Source organism: Mercenaria mercenaria, chromosome 10, assembly GCF_021730395.1.
Source record: "Mercenaria mercenaria strain notata chromosome 10, MADL_Memer_1, whole genome shotgun sequence".
In the NCBI taxonomy this organism is placed as follows: domain Eukaryota; kingdom Metazoa; phylum Mollusca; class Bivalvia; order Venerida; family Veneridae; genus Mercenaria; species Mercenaria mercenaria.
In genome coordinates this window covers 43,269,909-43,295,664 of record NC_069370.1, presented here as the reverse complement: position 1 = coordinate 43,295,664, position 25,756 = coordinate 43,269,909, and the positions used below count along the sequence as shown (strand labels likewise).

The following is a 25,756-nucleotide window of genomic DNA, read 5'->3' as shown; positions in this document are numbered from 1 at the left end:
CATCCTTGATACAGTATGGTTTAAATGTGAAAATATCAATATTTACAAGTTGGGGAAGTAAATTTTATAAGCTAGGGACCAGCTTGAGGACACAGTTGTTACTTTGTTTGCGATGGTGCTATAAGAACTACAGGTTATGTGTAATGCATTATCATTCAGTGTTTCTATTGAATTGGAACTGTATAAGTGAAAATAATTATAGAAGTGTAACTATATTGTATTTCGCCTGTGACCTTTTGTTTTCTAAGTCTACAAGACTATAACTCCATTTGAGCCGAGCCATGAGAAAACCAACATAGTGCATTTGTGACCAGCATCTGCGCAGTCTGGTCAGGATCCATGCTGTTCGCTTTCAAAGCCTATTGAAATTAGAGAAACTGTTAGCGAACAGCATGGATCCTGACCAGACTGGATCCATGCTGGTCGCAAATGCACTATGTTGGTTTTCTCATGGCGCGGCTCATTTTATAAGTGAAGGTCCACAATAAATGAGAAGTTATTAGCTAAAAAAGAGTATACTAGGACTGTTACAAATGTTTTGCGGGTCTGATTTAAATTAAGTCGATAAATCTAGTGAACTTACTAGACTAGATGATTGTTTACAGTCCTAGATCTGGGCTTTAAAACTGTTTGGTGACTAGTCTAGTAACTCTCGCATTTGATTGGTTGGTTTGAAGCACAAATTTGAAATTTACCAATTGTAAGACAGCAGTGATAGACTGGTCTCAAAACACAGTTTTAAAACCTTAGAGCTTGGAAATTGAAGTTTGCAGATATGTGCACATTCCTTTAATTACTAATAGAAATTCTTGTTCACTGCCTGCATCCATGTGACAGAACTGGTCATCAAGTTATAAACACCAAACAAAATGTCATATTCTTGTTCATTGTTGCTTGAAAAAATGTTACATTCTAATGTTTGTACTAAAAAGTCAATATCTGCTTGTTAAACTTTTAGTTCAAGGTCACATTGGTGGCCCTGTAAGTTTATGTCTGCATTCTAACATTTACATCTTCTTACCAACATGTTTTACCACATGAACCTGTTCAAGGTCAGGTTAATGACCTTGTAGGTGAAGGTCAGGTCAGTGACCTTGTAATTTAAATGTCTACTTTTCAGTTACGTCTGCCTGTTTGTACTACCACCTTTATATTTCACCATACCAAAACCTTGAAAGAGACTCAATGAACCATGCAAAACATAAATCTAAAAATAGCGCTAGAAGACCTTTTCTATGGACTGTTCTAAAATACATGATTTACAGTAAATGATAGGGGTATTCTACTTCTTATGCTCAAAAACTGTTCAGTGAATACTCCCATTTGGAACAAGGTTTTTGAGATTTGGAGGTATGACTGCTATAGCAAATCCAGTTAAAACTGATCATTTTTTATCCAACTTTGTATTGTCATAAATGATATATGCTGAGAAACTGGAAATACTTGCAACTAGACTGTCTTTAATTCCATAGAAAAGATACTTTGCAAAACCCTTTTTCGTGATTCAATAGACAACAGCCAAATTTGTGATACGTACTAAGAATTTTAGCTTCGAAGGTGATTTTTCTTTTGTATAGAATGTTGCTGAGCACTTGGCAGTTCTGAACTGTTAAAAGTTAGAAACTTGTTTATGTTCTCAAATTTGAGCAAAATTAAAACCATTTTGAATATTTTTCTGTGTATAATACAGATTGTTTTTCATTCTTGTATCAATGGTTTAGTTTCCTGAGATAAAGGTTCCATTGTTTTAATGTTCATTTTCAAATCGGGAAGAAATTCAACAGTCTTGAATATCAACATAAATTATGTATTTATTATTTTACGTGTTGATGAAAATTTTCCATGGCAGACAGTTGCAGGTATTTTCAGGCATGGAATATAATGCAGGATGTATTATTATCATGTAAATAGGTGTTGTCCATAATTATGTAAACATGAATTTTGGTGAACTTGCAATATCTTCATTTTATATTGTTAAATATAGCATGGCTGTAATATTTATGTTAAATATAGTTTGTTTATAGCCTTATTAGGTTTCATTATTAAGTTTGAATGAGTTGCTATGTTGTACTTTTGTTATGAGAATATGGGAAAACGGTTTTTTACTTTTCAGACTGTTAGATAAACTGACTTCATTTTTAGCTCACCTGTCACATAGTGACAAGGTGAGCTTTTGTGATCACCCTTCGTCCGTCGTCCGTCGTCAGTCCGTCCGTCTCGTGCGTCAACAATTTCTTGTCTGCACGATAATGGTTTCATTTATGATTTTATTTTAAGCAAACTTGCACACAACTTGTATCACCATAAGATCTCGGTTCCTTTCTTGAACTGGCCAGATCCCATTACAGGTTCAAGAGTTATGGCCCCTGAAAGGGCCAAAATTAGCTATTTTGACCTTGTCTGCACAATAGCAGCTTTATTTATAATTTGATTTTTACCAAACTGGCACACAACTTGTATCACTATAAGATCTCGGTTCCTTTCTTGAACTGATCAGATTCCATTATGGGTTCTAGAGTTATGGCCCCTGAAAGGGCCAGAATTAGCTATTTTGACCTTGTCTGCACAATAGCAGCTTCATTTATGATTTTATTTTAACCAGACTTGCACACAACTTGTAACACCATATGATCTTGGTTCCTTTCTTGAACTGGCCAGATTCCATTATGGGTTCCAGAGTTATGGCCCCTGAAAGGGCCAGAATTAGCTATTTTGACCTTGTCTGCACAATAGCAGCTTCATTTATGATTTGAATTTAATCAGACTTGCACAAAACTTGTGTCACCATAAGATCTCGGTTCCTTTCTTGAACCGGCCAGATCCCATAATGGATTCCAGAGTTATGGCCCCTGAAAGGGCCAAAATTAGCTATTTTGACCTTGTCTGCACCATAGCAGCTTCATTTATGATTTGATTTTAACCAGACTTGCACAAAACTTGTATCACCACAAGATCTTGGTTCCTTTCTTGAATTGGCCAGATTCCTTTATGGGTTTCCAGAGTTATGGCCCCTTAAAGGTCCAAAATTGGCTATTTTGGCTTTTGCAGCCATATAGAGACTTCGTTTATGGCTTTATTTGATACAAACTTCCAAAATATCTTCAACAACAATAAATCTTGGATTCCATGACAAATCAGATCCATTCGTAGGTTCCAGAGTTATTTTATATCTGATTTCCTGCCCTGATTGTAATCAAAATGGATTTATATCAGTAATTACTTACAGGACTTATTTGAAATTTCATTATTGTCATTAGTTGGACGGAGCCAATCAGGGTAGATAACTATGGACTGATTTTATGTCAAATTACCTCCCTTTATTTCAAATTAAAATGGGTATATCTCTGTAACTAACGAAGATACTGATCTGAAATTTCATTTATGTCAACAGATTTATTTGGCAGATCCTTTTTTTGTTAACTTACAATCATTTTTTTTTTAATTATTTCCCTTTTACGTTACTATAAATAGCTTGTTTTTAGTAACTTTTTTATTATTGGCCGTAGGGAAAAACCGAGACCACTTCTCTGTGGTACAACATGGATGGTACCTCAAAGTTTTAGGTGTATTTGGACATATCTGTACCTTGTAAGAATTTTTTTTCTGTTTGGTTTAATTTCTTTCCTTTGTTGTTCCTGTCCTTTGGACTTAGATATTTTTTCTGAGGACCTTCTTGTCCTCAAGTGCAATGATAACAGGTGAGCGATATAGGGCCATCATCGCCCTCTTGTATAGTGTTCCTTTTGAATATTTTTTATAACTCTGCCTCTTTTAAAGGATGAAACAAGACATATTATGATTTATGTACAGAATGGTTTTCATTTATGACTTCAATTACTGTACTTATTTCATGTTTTTCAGTGATGTATTTGAAAAATAACATTGACTGAAAAATAACATTGAATTATATGTTAATAATTTCACAGTGAGATTACCCAATATAATTTCACTGACATAGAACTATGTTTGAAAGTGAAGTGATATAGAATATGAATAGTAACTGAAAATTGTAAAGAAAATGTACTGAAATTAATAGAATTGTCATTATTTCTTACAATAACATGAACATTTATGCTCTTTCGTATTAAAATGTAAAAGAAATGTATGCATTTCTTGGAACTTTTAAAAGATTTTTCTAAGGTGATGATGCTCTGCATGTGAAATAGATAAATGATAACACATTGAACAAAAGAATATCTAGTTTGTTTAACATATAAAACAAAGCTATATTTCAGTTGTAGACACCAGATTTTATTTTCTCATTTATGGTTACACCACCAGTGAAAATATTGCTTGTTTTGAACAATTTTTCAATCTCGAAACACTGAATTAAACGAATATCCTCTATTTCTTTTTCTAATACAGGAGTTCGTTGGCAAGTTACTTAGAGGTTGTAAAAATTAAGTTTGGAGGCCAGTCTTGGAATACTGTCTTGCCATTGGTCAAGACTGTGCTCTGGCTGGGAAACAACCAATCACATGGTTTGATTTTGAAACTCAAAACTCAGTTTTATCACCTTTGAACCTAAAACTGTGTCCTTCAAGTTAAAGCACTTAATTAATTTTGTTGTCATCTTGAGTCAGTATTCAAAACAGATATTTACTGTAAATTTCTAAAGAACTGTTTCTTTGTTATTCTAGCTGTACTAAAAGCAGTCAGTGAGCTGTGAACATGGGCATATTGTTCAGCATTGTACTCCCTGGTGCAGTGGAGGCTTTCAGCCTTTTTTTCAGCTTTCTGAATGAAGCTGTTGGCCAGGATGGGAACAGGTTTCTTATTCTTAATGCGTTTGTATATTTGTTTTGTCAAAATGGGTCTGCATTACAAGCTAGCCATAAAGAAATCTTCAAGACTTTCTTTTTAAAAAAGTGTAGCACTCAATAAAAAAATACCAAATTTATAACACTTTTTTTCCAGTGAATTATCGAAACATTAGAGTGAAATATATCTGATATTTTCACTGGTAAGAAACTATAAAATGGGTAAATTTAATCAAAACATGAAATAAAAAGAAAATTTGTTTGTTTTACATGTAATATCAAAATATCTTCCACTCATGAACACCATATCTTACATTTTCACTTGTGGCTATGCCACACGCATGAAATTCATTGCAACTGTTGTTCACTTGTGAAATATATTTCAATCTTACAGAGAAACAAACATTTTAAAAGCAACACTGTAACACAAAATACTGTCATCTTAGAAAATTGTCTGAGCAAATTTTAGAATGGATTATGTTGCTGGTCTTAAAGCTAGCTGTTTGCAATGCCCGTCAGTTTCGATTAATGCATAACTCTCTGCAATCCATTATGTTTTAGATCATTGTATTATTTACAAGCATTTTATATTGAATGTTATGAACTTATTTTGATGCTTGTATTAAAATATCCTATTATTTGTATGGTCTATTTTGTAAAAATAAATATGACATTGAAAACTGTTTATTTTTGTTCATTGTTAGATTTGATTATTGCCAGTTCTGATGTACTGGATCACTAATGCACTCCTGTATTCCCAGTAAAAGTTTGTGAAGATAAATAGTGTTGGAATGGTTTAGCCCATCAAATGGAACTAAAACTTTACATACACAAAGCAACCAGGTTACATGCCACTCCGCATCACAACCAGAGCCCAAGATCACAACCAGAGCCCCAGAGCCCAAACATCACAACCAGAGCCCAACACCACAACCAGAGCCCAACACCACAACCAGAGCCCAATATCACAACCAGAGCCCAACATCACAACCTGAGCCCAAACATCACAACCAGAGCCCAACATCGAAACCAGAGCCCAAACATCACAACCAGAGCCCAACATCACAACCAGAGCCACACACCATAAACAAAACTTAACATCATAATCAGAGTGACAAAAAACAACCAAAGCCACACACTACAAACATAATCAAGCACTGAAGCCAGACCCATTCACCACAACCAGATACATACACTTCAACCAGAGACACACACCATAACCAGAGCTGCTCACAACATTAGTCGGGCTTTGCAGCCAGAGCCAAGCATCACAACAAGAGCTAAACAGCACAACATAGGCCAAAAACCACACCAAGAGCCACACCACACTCATAGTCAAGCACTGCAGCCAGAGCCACACCACAATCATAGTCAAGCATTGCAACCAGAGCCACACCACAATTGTAGGCAAGCACTGCAGCCAGAGCCACACCACTATCATAGTCAAACAGCACTGCAGCCAGAGCCACAGCACAATCAGTCAAGCGCTGCAGCCAGAGCCACACCACAATCGTAGTCAAGCATTGCAGCCAGAGCCACACCACGATCATAGACAAGCGCTGCAGCCAGAGCCACACCACAATCATAGTCAAGCGCTGCAGCCAGAGCCACACAACAGTCGTAGTCAAGCATTGCAGCCAGAGCCACACCACAATCATAGTCAAGCATTGCGGCCAGAGCCACACCACAATCATAGTCAAGCACTGCAGCCAGAGCCACACCACAATCATAGTCAAACACTGCAGCCAGAGCCACACCACAATCATAGTCAAGCACTGCAGCCAGAGCCACACCACAATCGTAGTCAAACATTGCTGCCAGAGCCACACCACAATCGTAGTCAAGCGCTGCAGCCAGAGCCACACCACAATCATAGTCAAACACTGCAGCCAGAGCCACACCACAATCATAGTCAAGCACTGCAGCCAGAGCCACACCACAATCATAGTCAAGCACTGCAGCCAGAACCACACCACAATCATAGTCAAGCACTGCAGCCAGAGCCACACCACAATCATAGTCAAGCACTGCAGCCAGAGCCACACCAGAGTCATAGTCAAGCGCTGCAGCCAGAGCCACACCACAATCAATGTCAAACAGCACTGCAGCCAAAGCCACACCACAATCGTAGTCAAGCGCTGCAGCCAGAGCCACACCACAATTGTAAACACTGCAGCGTGAGTCGCACCCCAGTCGTAGTCAAACACTGTAGCCAGAGCCACACCACAATTGTAGTCAAACACTGCATCCAGAGTCGCACCCCAGTTGTAGTCAAACACTGCAGCCAGAGCCACACCACAATTGTAGTCAAACACTGCAGCCAGAGTCGCACCCCAGTCGTAGTCAAGCACTGCAGCCAGAGCCACACCACAATTGTAGTCAAACACTGCAGCCAGAGTCGCACCCCAGTCGTAGTCAAACACTGCAGCCAGAGCCACACCACAATTGTAGTCAAACACTGCAGCAAGAGCCACACCACAATTGTAGCCAAACACTGCAGCCAGAGTCACACCACAATCGTAGTCAAGCACTGCAGCCAGAGCCACACCACAGTTGTAGTCAAGCACTGCAGCCAGAGCCAAACCACAATTGTAGTCAAACACTGAAGCCAGAGTCACACCCCAGTCGTAGTCAAACACTGCAGCCAGAGTCGCACCCCAGCCGTAGTCAAACACTACAACCAGAGTCACACCCCAGTCGTAGTCAAACATTGCAGCCAGAGTCACACCCCAGTCGTAGCCGAGCACTGCAGCCAGGGCTGCCCCACAGTCGTGGTCAAGCACTGCAGCCAGAGTCACACCTCAGTCGTAGTCAAATTCTGCAGCCAGAGTCACACCCCAGTCGTAGTCAAACACTGCAGCCAGAGTCACACCCCAGTCGTAGTCAAACACTGCAGCCAAAGTCGCACCCAGTCGTAGTCAAACACTGCAGCCAGAGTCACACCCCAGTCGTAATCAAACACTGCAGCCAGAGTCACACCCCAGTCGTAGTCGAGCACTGCAGCCAGAGCCGCACCACAGTCGTAGTCAAGCACTGCAGCCAGAGCCGCACCCCATCGCAAACAGAGCAACACACTGTTTAAAGAGTCACACATGGTAACCAGACTCACAAATGGCAACCAGAGTCACACACTGTTAACAGTGTCACACATGGCAACCAGAGCCACACACTGTTAATAGAGTCACACACGGCAACCAGAGCCTTACACTGTTAACAGAGTCATACATAACAACCAGAGTCATACACAGTTAACACACATGGCAACCAAAAGCCACACAAGAGTCACATAGCATAATAACAGTCGGAGTCATACCAAGCTCACTCACGTAATTTGTAGCCATACACACGCAGCCATACAGTCATATACATGGCAAACAAAGCCGTACACTATTACCAGATACACAACCTATAATCATAGCCACACACTGCAAGACGAACCTGAAGTCAAATAAACCGCAGTTCATTCAGAAAATGTCAAATTTCCCGAAGCGAACTTGATGCTTATTAAGACAAAAAATATAAATATTTTATTCCCTGATCATCTTGAAGTTATGTATCCATTCAGAGAAAAGAAAGCACCTACACAGAATGTGATTAATAAATTCTGATATTAATAATATTGAAATTTGTTCCAGTCATTTGCCCTAGGAACTGCAGTTTGCTATGTTTGCATTTTTCTTTTTGTTGTCTGAAATTCATGGAAATCATGATTTGTTTTAAGCTCGATTGAAAGTATAAGTGGATGGTCGAGCTTCCATCGTCAGTTGATTATTGTCCATATCTTTACATGACGACATTTCCTAGAAACTTTGTCAGAATTGCAAAAACCTTCCTCTGCAGCGCCCTGACCTCTTAACTCTGTTCAAATGGTTCCGCTTCAAGCTTTGAGTGCATTTAGGGGTAGCCAAAGCTCAAAATAGAAAACAATTTTTAAGTATATTTTGAAAACAGCAATACTGATTTCTGTATCTTTAATACTATACGAGTCGTTTGTTAATATATATATTGTATATATACACGCGTAGGAATCCTCTATTGTCCACAGTGGTCCACAGGCGGGAAGTTATTTGTTCAAATACAACCGCGGAAACAGACTTTCCATATGAAGGGCCTATATTTTTTCGGCTGTGGCTAGCCATGAAAGGAGCTTCTGGAATTTGATCTGTCACTTTTACGATCCTCAAAAACGTAAATTTACAAACATTCTTCCGTTTAGAAGCGGCTCAGGTACAAACAATACCCATATGTCGTGCTACTGTGAAAACGCCTGTAAGGAAGACACATTTTGAAGACATAGTAAAAATAGATCAACCGTATTAACCAAAAATAAAATTGATTACTAGTAAATCATTATATATACGACCATTTTTTTAAGACCAGGCACAGAGGTAATTGATCGAAACGTATAGTAGGTCACACTGACATAATGGTCTTCAAATTTACGCATGTTAACTTGATCATTTGTCTGGCCTCTCCCTGTTATTAAAGTTTCTGGCTAGATTTGATCTAAATGATAAGGATGCCATAACTCTGAAGTCAAAAGAATGGTTAACATCATGCATATATATGGAATACTATTTCTAATATATGGCGGTAAGATATTCATCGCTGATGATCCATTTTTGCCGATGTAATAAAGATTTTTTTTACATTTGTTTTTATCTCTACCTACCACCGCCTCAGTAGCGTAGTGGTAGAGCGCCCGCTTCGAGTGCGGGAGGTCGTGGGTTCGATCCCTCGCTGAGTCATAGCAAAGACTTGAAAAATGTACGAGTAGCTTGCTTGGCGCTCAGCATTAAGAGGATAGGTCTAGAACTGATCAGCCCGGTGTCAGTATAATGTGACTGGGTTGGGTAGCATGTCACGTGTCTACGGCGTGATATTTCAGTGTTGCAGCACTACTATACAGTTGGGCAACAAGTAGACACTTTCGTTTATATGACTGAAAAATTGTTAAAAAGTACGTTAAACCCTCCCCACTGCCTACGGTACCACTAGAAATCGATTTCATTTTCCTGCGAAAGGGATTACCTCCTATTCCTGTTAATTAACAAAACTATCTGTTCTAATTAATAATACATTTTTAATTTAAGTACAAGATATATTTTAAGGGGCTTAATCTTGAAATGAAGTAATAAAATTCATATTTTGCCGTCTTTCTGTGCTATGTTGTACCTTTATTTCGACCTGGTATGAGTTTGTCGAGACCGCGACCAAATTCCGCTCTCACTGGGACTCAAACCCCTTATTGCTGGATCAGGAGTAGGAACAGAATGTCTCCCTAAATACGAATGGAAATAAGATTTTATCATGACATGTTATGTGTCATAAGTAAATGATTAGCCTTGACCTATATGATAAGAGTGACAGATCACTATTTTTATCCACAGCGGTAAGACAATAATTTCTGAAGATTTCAAATGTTTGAAAGTTTTAAGCACTATTTGGAGACATAGTGTTTAGGTCATTGTGTGTAAACTAACAAAATTGTAAAGTCCGTCAAAACCAAGGATGAATATAGATCAATGATATTTCAAAAACGCAAAAGAGGAAAATATGTGAGCTCGGTATTTAGAGCATTAGATCAGATGATATTTTGAATAAAGACAACATCAGTGATGATAAAATACTTGCATGACTCCATTCAAACAAGGTCAAAGTTTAAGGTAAAAAAACAACTGAAAACGGGTTTCAATAAATAGATTCAGCATGCTCTGGCGCAGAATTGTCATTTTCTACAATGATAACCTGGGTCAGAAAATGATCCCTTTTAGCTTTGGCTCAGTAGGAAAAAGGTCAAGGTCACTGTGGCCTTTGAAATATACATGATTTTAGAAGTAGCTGGAGAACTTCCAACTTCATAGCATTGTTGTATATTGTCAGTAAATGACCCCTGTTTTGTTGGTCAGGATGTCTATGATCAAGGTCACAGTGACCTTATGATTGAAAACGGCTTCCGATCAATAGCTGGGGAATATTGGACCTAAGACTTTCAAATATCATTTGGTTATTGCCGGCGGTCAGTAAATGGTCCAAAACATTTTTGGTCATGGTCACTGACAAGTAGACTAAAAGTGTTTCTTTATCAGTAGTCTGCAGTCGTCAGACTTCAAAATTCTATGGCCAGTATAATGTCTATGGTCAGTATATGACCTCTGTTGTACTGTTATTAGGGGCATAAGGTCAAAGGTAAAGGTAACAGCATTCTTGAGACTGAAAATTACACACCAAATTACAGACTATTGTAGAGGCATATGTGTTTTATAAGCAGCTCCTGTTTATTTTATTCTACATAGTTTGGTGCCAAGAAAGCAGACGACAGTCGGCGTCAGGATGTCCAATTGACTTTGAAAGACACGAGGATTCCTGCTATCAAATATTCGCCAATCCCACATTGAAATGGTGGGAGGCAATGGTAAAATTTTCTTAGTGTTGCTTTGACTCGTCATGTGTAACAATATTTCAGTGTCGTAAATACTTAGACTATCGGATCGATGTTCATAGACTATGTGACTTTTTAAGAAACTGATAACCTTTCCACATGAACTAGATGTCATCTAACGTTTCGGCCAAGGATTACACTAACCTCAAAAGGGAATTGAATCTAGCCAGGTGTTTCCTTGAACGAGCTTACCGGGATGCTTTTTATTACTTCTTATCTTTAATTCCCCGTCGATTTTTGCAGCGAAATGAAAGGCATGAATTACAATGACGTTTTGCAAACAAACTAATCCTTAATGGTACGAAATTATTATCAATAATTTTAGATTTTTTTCCCCAATTTATTAGGAATTCTGTCAGATATATGGAAACGGGGAAGGTACGCTTGCTACAGTGGAGTCTGAGTCGGAACAACTATTTCTTGAGAATGAACTTAAGAAGAAATTTCGTAAGTTGTTGTTGTTCTTTATTCTTTCTTTTTGCATTATGTCGGATGAAGTTTATAGGCTTAAGTCTAAATGAACCAGTTAAAAATTAATTGCATTTTTTCCCCAAGCCTTTTGATTGACTACATTGAATGAAGACATTATCTCTATGAAAAAAGCTTTCGAGTCAGGCGAAGAGATACGTTTTAGTATGCACAGCACGTTTGTGTTAGAGAATAAAAATAACTCTCAGTTTTAAATGCTCCCACGACGTCTGAATTTCCATATAACATTTCCATGCGTGTGTGCGTGCGCATATACACATGACAATTCGATATAATAATAATAACAATAATGATGATAACATCAAGGGCGTAAATGTACATCCTTGGTAGCACTATGAAGAGAATTAAATGCCTATGCACCAACAGAGCTAAATACAAGTTGTAAAAGTGTAAAAATTATTTTCTATCTGCGAAACAAAACCCTAATAGACCTTTATGTGAAAAATATTAGAAAGCGTAGGGTAACTTTAAAGCACAACAATATTGTTATTATAATAGTAATACAGAAATAAAGTCAAGAAAAAATAACTACACACTATTTACAAGAGCGCCGCCTGCAGGTGCCAACGCTCGTCTGCAAGTGCTTGACTGTGTGAAAGACAGTAATTTAGCTGGTTCTCAACCTGCCAATGCATTTGCAGTCTTTCCCCCTGAAAGCAAAGTCAAAAAGCCTCCATGGGCTTTTTTTTTCAAACAAAATTCCTGTTGTAATATCGACCCATCTAGATTCACCAGAATACATGTAATAATTAGAATATGTTGATAATCTTCATAACGAGTAACATAGAATGTTTAAGGTCATGCCATATCTGTTGTATTAAATGCAGCATCTCCAGTTGGCAAAGACTTTTGGTTGGGTGCTAACGACATTACACACGAAGGTACTTGGGTCTGGATAAGGAAGAATGAATACGTGCAAGAATATACCAACTGGGCACCAGGTGAACCTAACAGTGGTACAAATGAAAACTGTCTGGCCTTGTATGATGGGTTACAGTATAAATGGAATGATGCACCTTGCGGGCTACCAGAGGGATTCATATGTGAGATCCCGTAAGAGGAATATACATTTTGATTCACAAGACAAAATAAAATATCCGTTTTGTTTAAAAATAAAATAGAATATGCATTTTATATATTCAGGACTTAGTAGAATTCTCATGTTCAAGTTGTAATACAAAGTTTGCATTTTCATTTGCAAGACATAATAGCTGAAGTATTTGAACAGTAGTTTCTTCTCAATGAAACATCATGCTAAACGCCTAGAAAATATCAAAATAAGGCATTTTTTCTTAGATTATATCTAAAATTTTAGAATATTATATCTCTCCGTAATATGAAAAAATCTTTTGTTTCAGGGGTTCGTCACCGAATGAGATTATTGGATGAATGTTACAAGTCTGTGTGAATAAAGCAATTTACGTTAACAGTGTTATTTTGATACATATAAAATAACAATTCTTAACTCGAAACTTACACTAAATAAGTAAAGAAGGGTTTATGTTTGTTTGTCCGTGCTGGGTCTGCAAAGCTAACCCTTCATTCGTCGCTAACATTTATGCAAATATTCATGCTATTCAAAGCAAAACTAAGCCATACTCAGTAATGTCTTCAATTTCCAGCATCTATTACATGTTGAGGACAAAGGTATGTTTATTGCATTTAGTAGCATAACGACTTTTGAAACATTTCCACACATGAATAGAGAAAAAGTGGAGTGGAACAGTTTCGCATTTTTGTCCTACATTTTTGTCTACATAAAGTGAGTAAATGTATTCCATCGTCTTTATAATGAACTGGTTATTTTGTTTATGTTGCGTTTAATGTCACACCGACACAATCATTGGTCATATGGTGACTTTCCAGCTTCTCGTGGTAGAGGAAGACCCCAGTTGCCCATCCGGACATTATTTCATCACGAGCGGGCACCTGGGTAGAACCACTGATCTTCCGTAAGCTAGCTCGATGGCTTTCTCACATGAAAAATTCTACGCCTCAAAAGAGGCTCGAACCACATCGGTGAGGGGCAAGCGATTTGAAGTCACCGAAATTAACAACGGCCACGGATGCACCTTCAAGATAATTATCGAAATGAAGTAATAACGTTCATATTTTGCAGTATTTCTGCGCTATGTTGCACGTCCTTTTTTTGCGTTATAATGGGTCGTTCAGTTTACAGAAATGACGTTGCAGAGAAAGATCTTAAAATTACTTTACTTGCACTCGATGACAGCCTCATGGGAATCTTACCAGTATTTCACTACAGTATGGGTTTGTTGAGACCGCGACCAAATTCTGCTCTAACTGAGAATCAAACCTTTGACCGCTGGATCAGGGACCGACGCTCTTCGCCAGGAACAGAATGTCTTCCTAAATACCAATAGAATTAAGATTTTATCATGACATGCTATGTGTCAAAAATAAATGGCTAGCATTGACCTATATGATAAGAATGCCATTGTTCTGTAGTGAAAATGATGGTTAACATAGTACACATTGTTGGATCAGTATTTTTTAACTACGGCGGTAAGTCTTTTCTGACGATATATACATATTTCAAAGTTTTAAACGCTATTTGGAGACAGAGTGTTTGAGTCACGTGAAGGTCATAAAATGTATGTAATCTAAGAAAAGTGTTTGAACCCGTCAAACACCTGGCCAGTCAATACCGAGGACTAATCTACTAAAGTCAAATGATATTTCAAAAATACAAAAGAGGAAAAAATGTGAGCGTCGAAAACCTTTTATTTCGGGACAAGCTCAGTATTTAGAGCACGAAATCTCCGAGTTTAAGGATCTTTTTACAGATTTTATTTAACTATCACAACAGCAATCTTTAAGTGCCGTGTGGCGGCTGTAAAATGTCTCCATGTACTTGGACTCAGTGCTGTTATATTTTCTGGTCCTTTGGGATCATGTAGTCAATTCAACATATGTGTAATGGAGTTCTGCTTAAGCCGGTGCTAGGGGGCGTGAGAGGTGTTGCACATTTCATTACTTGTCATGAACAGACTCAATGAAACCGAGTCTGCTATTATTTTTCTTGGTTGCATTCTTTGCTTCCAAAGAATCTTCTACAGATTTTATTGATATATGATGTATTCAATAAAGAGAACATCAGCGATGATTAGATATAATATTTTTATGACCCCCTTCGAACAAGGGGTATATTGGTTTGCTCATGTGTCTCCATCGAAAAGTATTCAATGGTTATACAAACTTTACACATCGCTTTGACTTTCATAGAATGAGTGTTTATTCTTAGTGGTCAAAATCAAGGTTACGGTGAACTTGGGCCGAATTGTAATCGGGGAATGCTTAAGCCATAGATTGACTTTATAGGATGATTGGATGAGTATACTAGATGATACACCTTTTTTCAGGGATCTGTAGATCAAAGTTTAAGGTCAAAAAAGCACTTTGACAGAAAATGAATTTCGATAAATAAATTTAGTAGAATTCTCGTTTTCTACAATAAAAACCTGGGTCAGAAAATGATCTCTTTTAACTTTGGCTCAATAGGAGAAATATCAACATCACTGTGACCTTTGAAATATACATGATTTTATAAGTAGCTGGAGAACTTCCATCTTCATAGCATTGTTGTATATTGTCAGTAAATGATCCCTATTTTTTGTTGGTCAAGATGTCTATGATCAAGGTCACAGTGACCTTATGATTGAAAACGGTTTCCGATCAATTGGCCTAACACTTTCGAATATCATTTAGTTATTGCCTGAGGTCAGTAAATGATCCATATCATTTTTGGGGTCAGTAGGTCATGGTCACTGGCAAGTAGACTAAAAGCGTGTGTTTTTATCGATAGTCTGCGGTCGTCAGACTTCAAAATTCTATTAAATATTAATGTCTATGGTCAGTATATGACCTCTGTTGTACTGTTATTAGGGGCATAAGGTCAAAGGTAATGGTAACAGCATACATGAGACTCAAAATTACACAACAAATTACCTCGGACAGACCATCATAGAGGCATATGTGTTTTATATGCAGCTCTTGTTTATTTTATGTTGCATAGTTTGGTGCCAAGAAAGCAGACGACAGTCGGCGCCAGGATGCCCAATTGACTTCATAAGACACGATGATTCCTGCTATCAAATTTTCGCCAATCCCACATTGAAATGGTGGGAGGCTATGGTAAAATTTCTTTGTGTTGCCTTGATTCGCCATGTGTAACAATATTCTAGTGTCGTAAATACTTTGACTATCGGATCGATATCCATAGACTATGTGACTTTTTTAAGAAACTGATAACCTTTCCACATGAACTAGATGTCAACTAATGTTTAGGTCAAGGATTACACCAACCTCGAAAGGGGATTGAATCTAGCCAGGTGCTTCACTGAACGTGCTTACCGGGATGCTTTTTATGACTTCTAATCTTTAATTCGTTGTGAATGGGCTATGGACTATGCTAGATGCTGATTTCATATCAGATATATACACTTCGAGTAGCCAGGTCTTCAAGTGTAGCATAGACTACGAAATGAAAGCCATGAATTATAGAATAGCATTTTGCGAACAAACTAATCCTTAGTGACAATAATTTTGAAACTCTTTTTCCCATTTATTAGGAATTCTGTCAGATATATGGGAACGGGGAAGGTACGCTTGCTACAGTCGAGTCTGAGTCGGAGCAATTGTTTCTCGAGAATGAACTTAAGAAGAAATTTCGTAAGTATTTTTTGTATCATGTCGGATAAAGTTTAGTATAAAATTAATTTTATTTTATTTTAAACGTAATATTAAATGGAGCGCTGGAAAAAAAATCAGAAAAGCACCATTTGTGGAATTAATAAGCCAGTTATAGTTTTAGTATCTCTCTATAAATTATGTTGTCGGTGAAACTCTGTTCTATTTTCTGCAAACAAGACGTGCAAGCCTTTTGAATGACTAAGAACCGATACATCATCTCCATGAAAGAAGCCAGGCCTATTTGTTTTTACAAATAAAGCATTGAGTCAGGCGAAGGCATGCATTTCAGTATGCACAACACGTTTGTGTTAGAGAACAAAAATTACTCTCAGTCTGATACGTACTGTTTTAAATGCTCCACAACGTCAGAATTTTCGTATGACAGATAAATATAATAATTTCGTGCTTGCGTGCGTGCGTGCGTGCGCATATACAAATGACAATTCGATATGATGATAATAATAATAATTATAATCATTATTAAAATTATAATAATAATAACAACAATGGCCTAAATTTACGTCCTTGATAGTACTATGAAGATAATTAAATGCATATGCACCAACAAAAGCTAAATAAAAGTTGTAAAAGAATAAAAGCTATTTGCTATCTGCGAATCAAAACCCTTATAGACTTATATGTGAAAAATATAGGAAAGCATTCGGTAACTTAAAAAAAGACAACACACAACAAGGTTGTAATGATAACAGTAATACAGAAATAAAGTCAAGAAAAAAAAACACTGCACACTATGTAACAAGAGTACGGCCTGCAGGTGCCAACGCTCGTCTGTAAGTGCTTGACTGTGCGAAAGACTGCAAATGCATCCATGAGATTCGAATCAAAGCTTTTGGTTGTTTTCTTTGCTTTTAAACAAAAATACTATCGACCCGTCTGGACTGATCAGAACACATGTAACAGTTGAAATATGTTGATAATCTTCATAACGAGTATCATAGTATGTTTAAGGTCATGCCATATCTGTTGTATTAAATGCAGCATCTCCAGTTGGCAAAGACTTTTGGCTGGGTGCTAACGACATTACACATGAAGGTACATGGGTCTGGATAAGGAAGAACGAATACGTACAAGAATATACCCACTGGGCACCGGGTCAACCTAGCAGTGGTACAAGTGAAAACTGTCTGGCCTTGTATGATGGGGTACAGTATAAATGGAATGATGCACCTTGCGGACTACCAGAGGGATTCATATGCGAGATTCCGTAAGAAGAATATACATTTTGATTTACAAGACAAGATAAAGTGTGCATTTTGTTTCAAAATAAAGAAAAATATGCATTTTTACATGTTCAGGGCTAAGTAAAATTTTCAAGATTAAATAGAATTTGCATTTTCATTGGCAAAATGTAATAACTAAAGGTCATATGTAAACAATACTTTCTTCTTAATGACAAATTATGTTAAAGACCATGAAAATGTCAAAATAAAGCAATTTGTTTTATATTGTTTCTAAAACTCGAGAGGATCATGTCTTTTAATAATGGGAAAAATTATTTGTTTCAGGGTTTCTTCCCCGAATGAGATTGTTGGATGAATGTTACAAGTCTGTGTGAATAAAGAAATTCACGTTAACTTCAAGTGTTTTTATAACAAAGACATAATGACCAGTTTTTAACAATATACTTACACTAAATAAGTTAGGAAGGGTATGCAGTAATCTGTTTGTTTGACCGTGCAAAATCAACCCTTCATCCAGCGCTAACATTATGCAAATACACCAGGTATTCATCCTGTGCTTATATAAGCAAAACTAAGCCAATATGTCTTCAACTTTCAACGTAACATTAAATATTGACCCCGTTGAAAATTGATCCCATTGATGAAAATTAAATGTTGAAATGTTGGCGGGGTCAATTCTCAACGTTGAAAAAGGACCTTTTGATCAAAATTTAATGTTGAAATGTGGGAGGGGTTAATTCTCAACGTTGAAAAACGACCTTTTGATAAAAATCTTATGTTGAAATGTTGTTGGGGTCAATTCTCAACGTTGAAAAAAGACCCATGGGGTCTATTTTTTAACCGGGTCAGTATTTAATGTAACACCGGCATCTATTACATGTTTAGGACCAACCTCCGCGCAGGAATATTGTCAAAGATTCATCCCTGTCTCCAAGCGAATCGCGCGGCGATGGCAAAACCATGTGATCCTAAAATGGTGAAGTTACAGACAAATTGACACATATGTCGTTTGGTAGAAGTCCCTGACTGTACTCAAAATACTGTCAATAAACTTCATTGCTTACAAGTTAGCAAGTGCGCTTCACAACACCAGCAAACCAAGAAGTAATTTTAGCAATACTGTGTTATCTTTTCGCTTGGTTTACAAATAAAATATATAATATCTAACTATTGAGATATAGATTTTGCAACACAACATTCAAAAATGAAAACAAAAATATAACTCGACTGAAATTCAGCCCAAGCAGTGTCTACTGTACCGATAAGGGGAGGTAACTTTGGTTCACAAACGAAAAGAGATAATGTAGAGTGGAACATTTTGGTATATGCTTACTGAACTAAGGATTCCTTCAAGTGAGCACTATTTGTGTAAAACTAATGAATGCTTGAATCAAATTCCTGGTTCCTTAGAGACAACCGGGGCTAAACACATTCCGACTATCATACTGTAGGCATAGGTACTATATGCTGATATAATTTCACTATTATAATTGAAGCTATCATCACTTGAAAAAAACTTTCGCCCAGGTTGGTTTTATAATGCTAACATCTGTAGACTAGACATCCACGTTTTTTTTTATTCAATGCCTTTTTAAATTATAAATCATGTAGCATGTATAACATGTATTTTCATCTTATTTTCTTGTAATAATTTGAGAGAATATATTATTACTGTTAGATATGATTCAAGAATATACTTTCAACATAACCACTACATCACTTTCGGGTAAATAAACTCCACGTGTCTGCGAGTAGAACTGCTTAACACAAGATGCTACAGATCATACATCAAGCAATTCAAAAGAAGTCTGTAATGGGGATTTTCTGTTTTATTTCTGTGTCCAGTGGAGCAAAGGTATTGCCGTTATAATGCAGATCACACATCCATAACACGGTCTGACAAAACAATTAAATTTAACAATTACTGTTTAAAAAAATTAAAGTCGCATGTTGCTGCCAAATTACTTTGAAAACTAGCCTGCAGGTTGAGAGGAAAAGTTTTCCTTAAAATCATATATAATAGGGAAAAGTAAAACTGCTCCAGCAGCCATCGCTTTTTTGGACACATCAAGATGGTTTTAACAATTTTAGTATAAAGTCAGCCAGGGAATATTTCTATGAAATTGTACCAAATCGGACCAGCGGTTTATGGACGAATAGAAAAAAGGTTTGTGTAAAATTATTTCAAAATTGGACAGACAATTTCTAAAAGGAAGTTTGTTTGAGTTCTCACGTTGTACATATAGGGAAAGGTGTTCACGCCCTTTAGCAGCCGTCTTCTTTCGGAAATCCGATCAATTTGAACAAACTCTGTAAAGCGTCATCCAAGGAAAATTATTTTAAAATCGGACCAACAGTTTCATCTAAGAAGGTTCCCTCTTTATACATACAGGGAAACTTTCGGCCATGTTTTTGGCGAAGTAGGATTTGAATGGTCTTAAAAACATTATTGTGAAACTATTTAATGTTGGCCAGTCGGTTCTGACAATAAGATGATTTTTAAATTTCCCACCACATACATATAGGAAATGGCCATGTCAGACGATTCGAAGTAACGTGAGTAATATTGAAAGAAAAACTATGCTAAAATTGGACCAATGGTGTAGAAAGAGATATTATTTGAAGATTTATTGTTAGCTCTGGTGGCCATATTTCTTGACAAATCAGAACAGTTTTAGCAACGTTAGTACAAGGGCGCGGGGAGGTGTTGGACATTGTGGTTATTGAGGGGGTCTTCCCACTCCGACGTTCGATTTATTTGTCGAAATAAGTATAAGAAATGTCGCTTTCTGGTGTACTTGGGGAGAACATCTTGCCTTAAATATAGTCATGAGTATCAGTTTTATATAATCAGTTAACTGCTGTCCCTGTAAATAACTGTATTTTGTCGTGTAACACTCTAAATCTGGTGATTATTTGAGGTATACTAAATCTGGCTTTGGATGTACGTGTAACTTCAAAAGCTGATGCGTCCGTGGGTAAAAGCTAGACCAGTATACTAACTAGTCTAGCTAGGTTGTTTGTACAGCTCATTATTATTATTACTTTTATTAGCTTTTGAAGTTATATGTACATCCCAAACCAGATTATTTTAGTATACCTCATATAATCACCAGTAGACATTCTGATAGACAACCGCGTACAAAAGGAAGTCATTTGACTCTCCTGATCATCAACAATTTCAATGGTAGTCTTACCAGTCTCTGGCCATATGTGGTCTCCCGGTGTACGTGTAACAACAGCTCGCCAAGGTCAAGGTAAGCTTCCAGTTGTTCCCAGAACATGTCAAACGCCTTTTCATCGTGCACTGGTGGTAAGTGCTACTAAGTTCTGCAGCAGAATCTCCCTCCAGTTATCACTACATCGCACGATCTCGTAACCGAGATAGAAGAAAAAAAGAACTGTTAAGTGTAGCCATCTGGGTCTTTACCTTGATAATTCGAGCACGGATTTTGAGTCTTTGGAACGCCCAAACGACACATCCCACAGGGACTGAAGTATATTGCAGTTGTCTATTACACACATAATGTACTTGTTTGTTTTGACATAGACCATTAATGAGTTTCACCATTCACATAGGAATTGGCTTATCAGCCCACTAATCCCTTCAGACAGTATTTTGATAGTGTTGAAAAGTATATTACAAGCCTACTTATTATGTAATTAATATGCAAAAAACAAACAACACAACACCGATTCACAATAAAAGATATGAAATACAACATCGATTTACTATATTTTATGAAATCAAACGAGTATTTATTATAAAGATTTACAAATATTTCCTCAGTTTGAGAAGATTACGATAAATGTAGACGATAAAGGGTGCAGGTTCTCTTGTTATGTATCTCCAAAATTTCACTTAAAAGATTGATACACAAATCGCTGCACCACTGAGTACAACCATCAATGCACAAGTTGGTACATTATGCACAGTCAGGCTATGTACTAGACCTGATAACATTGTAATATTGCCCTGAATATGGTGTATGAATTTGTTCAAACTGGAGTCATAAAAAAGAGAAACTTTTGCAGAACAAATGTTTTAGGAATGGCAAAGCCTGTTGTATTTTGGTCGGTAGAGAAGAGAATATGCAATGTGAAAGGCTAAGTAAGTTTTTGCATGTATGCTGGTAGCTCGGTACCCACTGATGGGAATGGATTGAAACTACACACACTACACACACTTGTCCACTGTGATGAACGGACATGCTTTGCACTGGTTCCATAACTCTGTTTAGCATTTTTACAAAATTATGCCCCTTTTTCAACTTTTATGTTCGTTCAATTGACATTCAAATATTTGTTAAGTCTGTTTGAAAATTTATGAAAAGAGGATACAATACATAATCTAAAAGCACAATGTATGTTTGGTGACTGGCCCCTATGCAGATGCACTAGTCGCTACGCCTCAAGTGTTAAACTGTAACGCTTTCCTTCTAAGTCCTACAAAAATGGACGAAGGGACATGATTTTTTTATTGCAACTTGTCTAGCTGTGCCCTTAAAAGCATGCTTTTAGTGCTTTTTTTGAGTAGATTATTGTACCGATACCACGGACTGACTCTGTTTTACATGTATTACTTTATACTGTCGGTTATTTTGTCACTAAAGCTAGAGGAGTCCAAGATCGAGCTTCATACTGACAGCAGATTTTTCTCACCCTGTAGCATATTCATATTTCACTCTTATATAGGCCCTATCATTTACTCAATGAAAACAACGTATAAAAACAACTTCATCTTTGCTTCGATCATAATACATTTTATGCGTTTGCTGGAAAAAAAACTGAAAGGAAGTGTAGGTGCCCTTTTATGTTCATGTTTTAATGGCCATATTCACAGATGTCGGTTGTGTACAGAATCCTGTGATACTAAACCTTTGTAATACGAAAACAATTATTAAACAATTAGAATCAATAAGCATGTGCACATCTGTTGCCGGAAATGACGTATAGCACAAAGACGTTTCCAAATAAATTTGACATAAATATAGCCATACAAATTGATAACAGGAACAATTTAGCGTACTTGAAGAAAAATGTATATTTACATAAAGTGTTTCATTTTTATGATTGGAATTAAGTTTTCAAAGGTATGTCAATGGAATATGTATTTTCATATTTAAAATTTCCATTTAGGTATTTAGGTTTAAAAGTATTAAAGATTGGGCAAGAAAAAACGTGTATTTAGCTCCTAGATCATGATATATTCACAAAGTTTTTTTTGTAGTTACAGTAAGATTACTATAAAGTTGCACGAATTTACTGTTATATCAATAAAAGTCATCAAAGTAAAGATGTATTCATATTATTCTTGCTTTTCATGTGGCAAATAACTTTTTACGGTATATCCATGAATACAGTATCAATTTTAACATCACTATTTAAAGCTTTTCATTTAAGAAATGATTGTATGAAAAACACAAATTGCATAATATTTTTTGTTAAAAGTGGTATTATTTGTGAATAAAGAAATATTTTAAGTCATGTAAACCTAGACGATAAATGTTCCACAGATAATATTTCAGTATGTTCTGTTGTACTTGAAATGAAAGGCGATGAGTTTGGGTATTTCTGTTTGTTTCGGAGAATGTAGGGTATCTATCATCCGAATGTGCTTGGTATCTTGCACATTTTTACAAGCTTTGACAAAATAGAGAGGTTACGGTTTCATATTTGTACGCGTACGTGTAGGATTTTATACTATGTTTTTTTTTTCAATAAAAGTCTGTGTTGTGATCTTTCCTACCACGCAACTATGTCGTGCATATTCGAAATCTAAAACTTGTACGTTTACGTGTAAAAAACAGCAAACGTGTAGATTTGAACAGCCAGACTTTTTTTTATTTACTTGTAACGAGCAGCTTGAAAGTTTAAAAGACAAGAAGATTAATGTATAGCAAGCAGCTCGATTTTCTAGCAAACGTGTAAAGCAGCGCCTTCTTTTAGCAGACTTGCAGATTTATTAAACTAAATACTTGTATGCTACAAAGATGGTTGGCGCCTCTGTTTTGAATAGTCCGCTGGCCATATACTTGTTCTTCTTTAAAACGACCACATAATCTTCTATGATCTCGAAATGTCTTTAAAGCAATAGAAAAGTGTAAAACTTGCATCGAACTTTAGCAGATCAAACTTTCGTATAACGTAAAAGATCGTGTCGCATCTGCAATGGGTTATGTTATATATCTGTAAATAGGAGATGAGCTAAATGCAGATCGAAATAAGGATTTATATGATATGTGATAACATGCCATGTGTTACAATTAATCAATGCGACTTATGATAAATAGTGTCCGTACAATAAAAGGAAATCTTTATTTTGATCCATGCCTTATATCGGTAATAATTGCATCAATGGATGCATTAGGAACATACCTACGCAGCTAAATAAACTGTTATCGCATTTATTCTACAGATTTGAAATGAATATTTCGACGGTTTAGGCGAACTTAAAGGTAACCACTTATATACACTTAAAAATCCATAAGGCCTTAAAGTTAATGTTAAACTTTCCAGATAAACGGTATGCGTAATTACACTGTTTTTTTTATACTGCACATGAACTTTTACAGATAGAAATATGAAGGGAGGTAATAGAAAACAATGGTTTCAATAAAACTTACTACAATGTTAATTAATATTCAAACCTTTGACAAATATTCAAGAAAACAAGAATTGGACATAGATCTAGAATTTACCAAGAAATTGATAGATTTTATGTTAATAATGAAAAATGTGACAGCCACATTTTAAACAAAGACATTTACTTTTCTAACTCCGCCATTTTTTTCGGAAATATTGACATATTTCAATGAAAGTTGAACACAATTTTAAATTATTTTTTTATTGTAACGTGACATAACTATGATTCTTGCATTAAAACTACTTTTCACTGGATCCGCCCGTATATTAACGGGAGAAAAGTCGTGTGCAAACAAGGCAATTCACGTGCTGTTAATACATGATTTTTATTTTTGAAATGCTTTCCCAGGGACGTATATGTATTTCTCCACAGGTTGAAATCTGGTATCTTCGTCTTGTTTCTTTCATAATTACCTGTTTTTATAGCATAAACCATAGAATGTTTTGCTGTATCAGTTACCAACGCCAAATGCACTGCCCCAAACAATGTTCGTACTCGCAACAGAATATGGTAATTAAAAATGTACCGGAATCGTAAAGTCACCACATATGGAAACAATACATTTAGTCGTCGTCACGTGTATTTAGGCAAGAATAGCGACAATACACGTTTGTTTTGTGTATTAACGTCTGCAGAAGCCCTTGGGATATGTTTGTGACCTCGTCCTTCGGTCTCGGTCATAAACATTCCCGCATGCTTCTGCAGACGTTAATACACAAACAAACGTGTATTTTCCCTACATAAACGTCGGACGTAAATTCGTTGAGCCGTAACAGTTGCAATAAGGTATTCCCTAGATCAAAAGTCACATAATTAGTAAATTCCTTGTTACTGCAGTAAACTTAGAACGTTTTGAATTTATGTAATTCATATAACTTTATACTCCGTTAAGTTCAATATTTTCTATATTAACGTATACACGTCATATCAGGTGTGTGACGTCACTGATGCCACCACATCAATGGAAGTCGCAGAGTTGAGAAGTAACGTCGATAATTTTCAGCTTTACTCAGCTAAACAATCAAAATACAAATCTTTATATTGAATATTCAACAAAAAATTATAAGCTTTGCATCGAAAAACACGCACTCATTTTTTCGCGAACTACTATTGCCTCGCTAAGTGTCGTGATACCTCCCCGACAGAACTCGTCCATTTTTGTTCCATACAAATCTGATACTAATAAGTATCCCTGTCCAAATAAGGGCGTCTCCTAACCCGTTGGCCGCAAAATTTGTTACTCCATTAGTTTGCACTATTTGCCACACACTGGCCATCACTAACTTGCACTCATTTATAACTTTTTGAGTGTTACCTTATTGTAAATGACATTGCTTAATGAAATCATGTCGAATTATCACCAGTCATCATTATCATGTTTTATTCAAAGCAAATTAATGGCCAGTAAAAATGTTTCCAATTTTCATTGAAAAAAAGTCAGTAATTCGCAGAGATCACCACGAAATAAATGTGTGGAGTAAGAAAGTTTTTGAGTATAAAAGAA

The 25,756-nt window shown here is 36.6% G+C and overlaps 3 protein-coding genes across 3 annotated transcripts in view; all 3 read left to right on the top strand.

Annotated features, from left to right (window-relative positions):
• Positions 1 to 9,226: 9,226 nt before the first annotated feature.
• On the top strand, positions 9,227 to 13,118 carry LOC123560360 (perlucin-like). Its single transcript, XM_045352560.2, has 5 exons — positions 9,227 to 9,353; positions 11,057 to 11,175; positions 11,550 to 11,649; positions 12,519 to 12,744; positions 13,050 to 13,118. The coding sequence occupies exons 1-5, from the start codon at positions 9,305 to 9,307 to the stop codon at positions 13,078 to 13,080; spliced, it is 525 nt and encodes a 174-aa protein (XP_045208495.1). The 5' UTR covers positions 9,227 to 9,304; the 3' UTR covers positions 13,081 to 13,118.
• Positions 13,119 to 13,850: 732 nt separating this feature from the next.
• LOC123560359 (perlucin-like) lies at positions 13,851 to 17,999 on the top strand. Its single transcript, XM_053516892.1, has 5 exons — positions 13,851 to 13,943; positions 15,598 to 15,846; positions 16,284 to 16,383; positions 17,404 to 17,629; positions 17,931 to 17,999. Exons 1-5 carry the CDS (start codon positions 13,851 to 13,853, stop codon positions 17,959 to 17,961), a joined length of 699 nt encoding a protein of 232 aa, XP_053372867.1. The 3' UTR covers positions 17,962 to 17,999.
• Positions 18,000 to 22,558: 4,559 nt separating this feature from the next.
• The window catches only part of LOC123561759 (protein sel-1 homolog 3-like), a 65,447-nt gene continuing 62,249 nt past the window's right edge, over positions 22,559 to 25,756 (top strand). Inside the window, exon 1 of the mRNA XM_053516891.1 lies at positions 22,559 to 22,699. Coding sequence (XP_053372866.1) covers positions 22,646 to 22,699 — 54 coding nt within the window. The 5' untranslated portion in view covers positions 22,559 to 22,645. The remainder of the gene's footprint in view (positions 22,700 to 25,756) is intronic.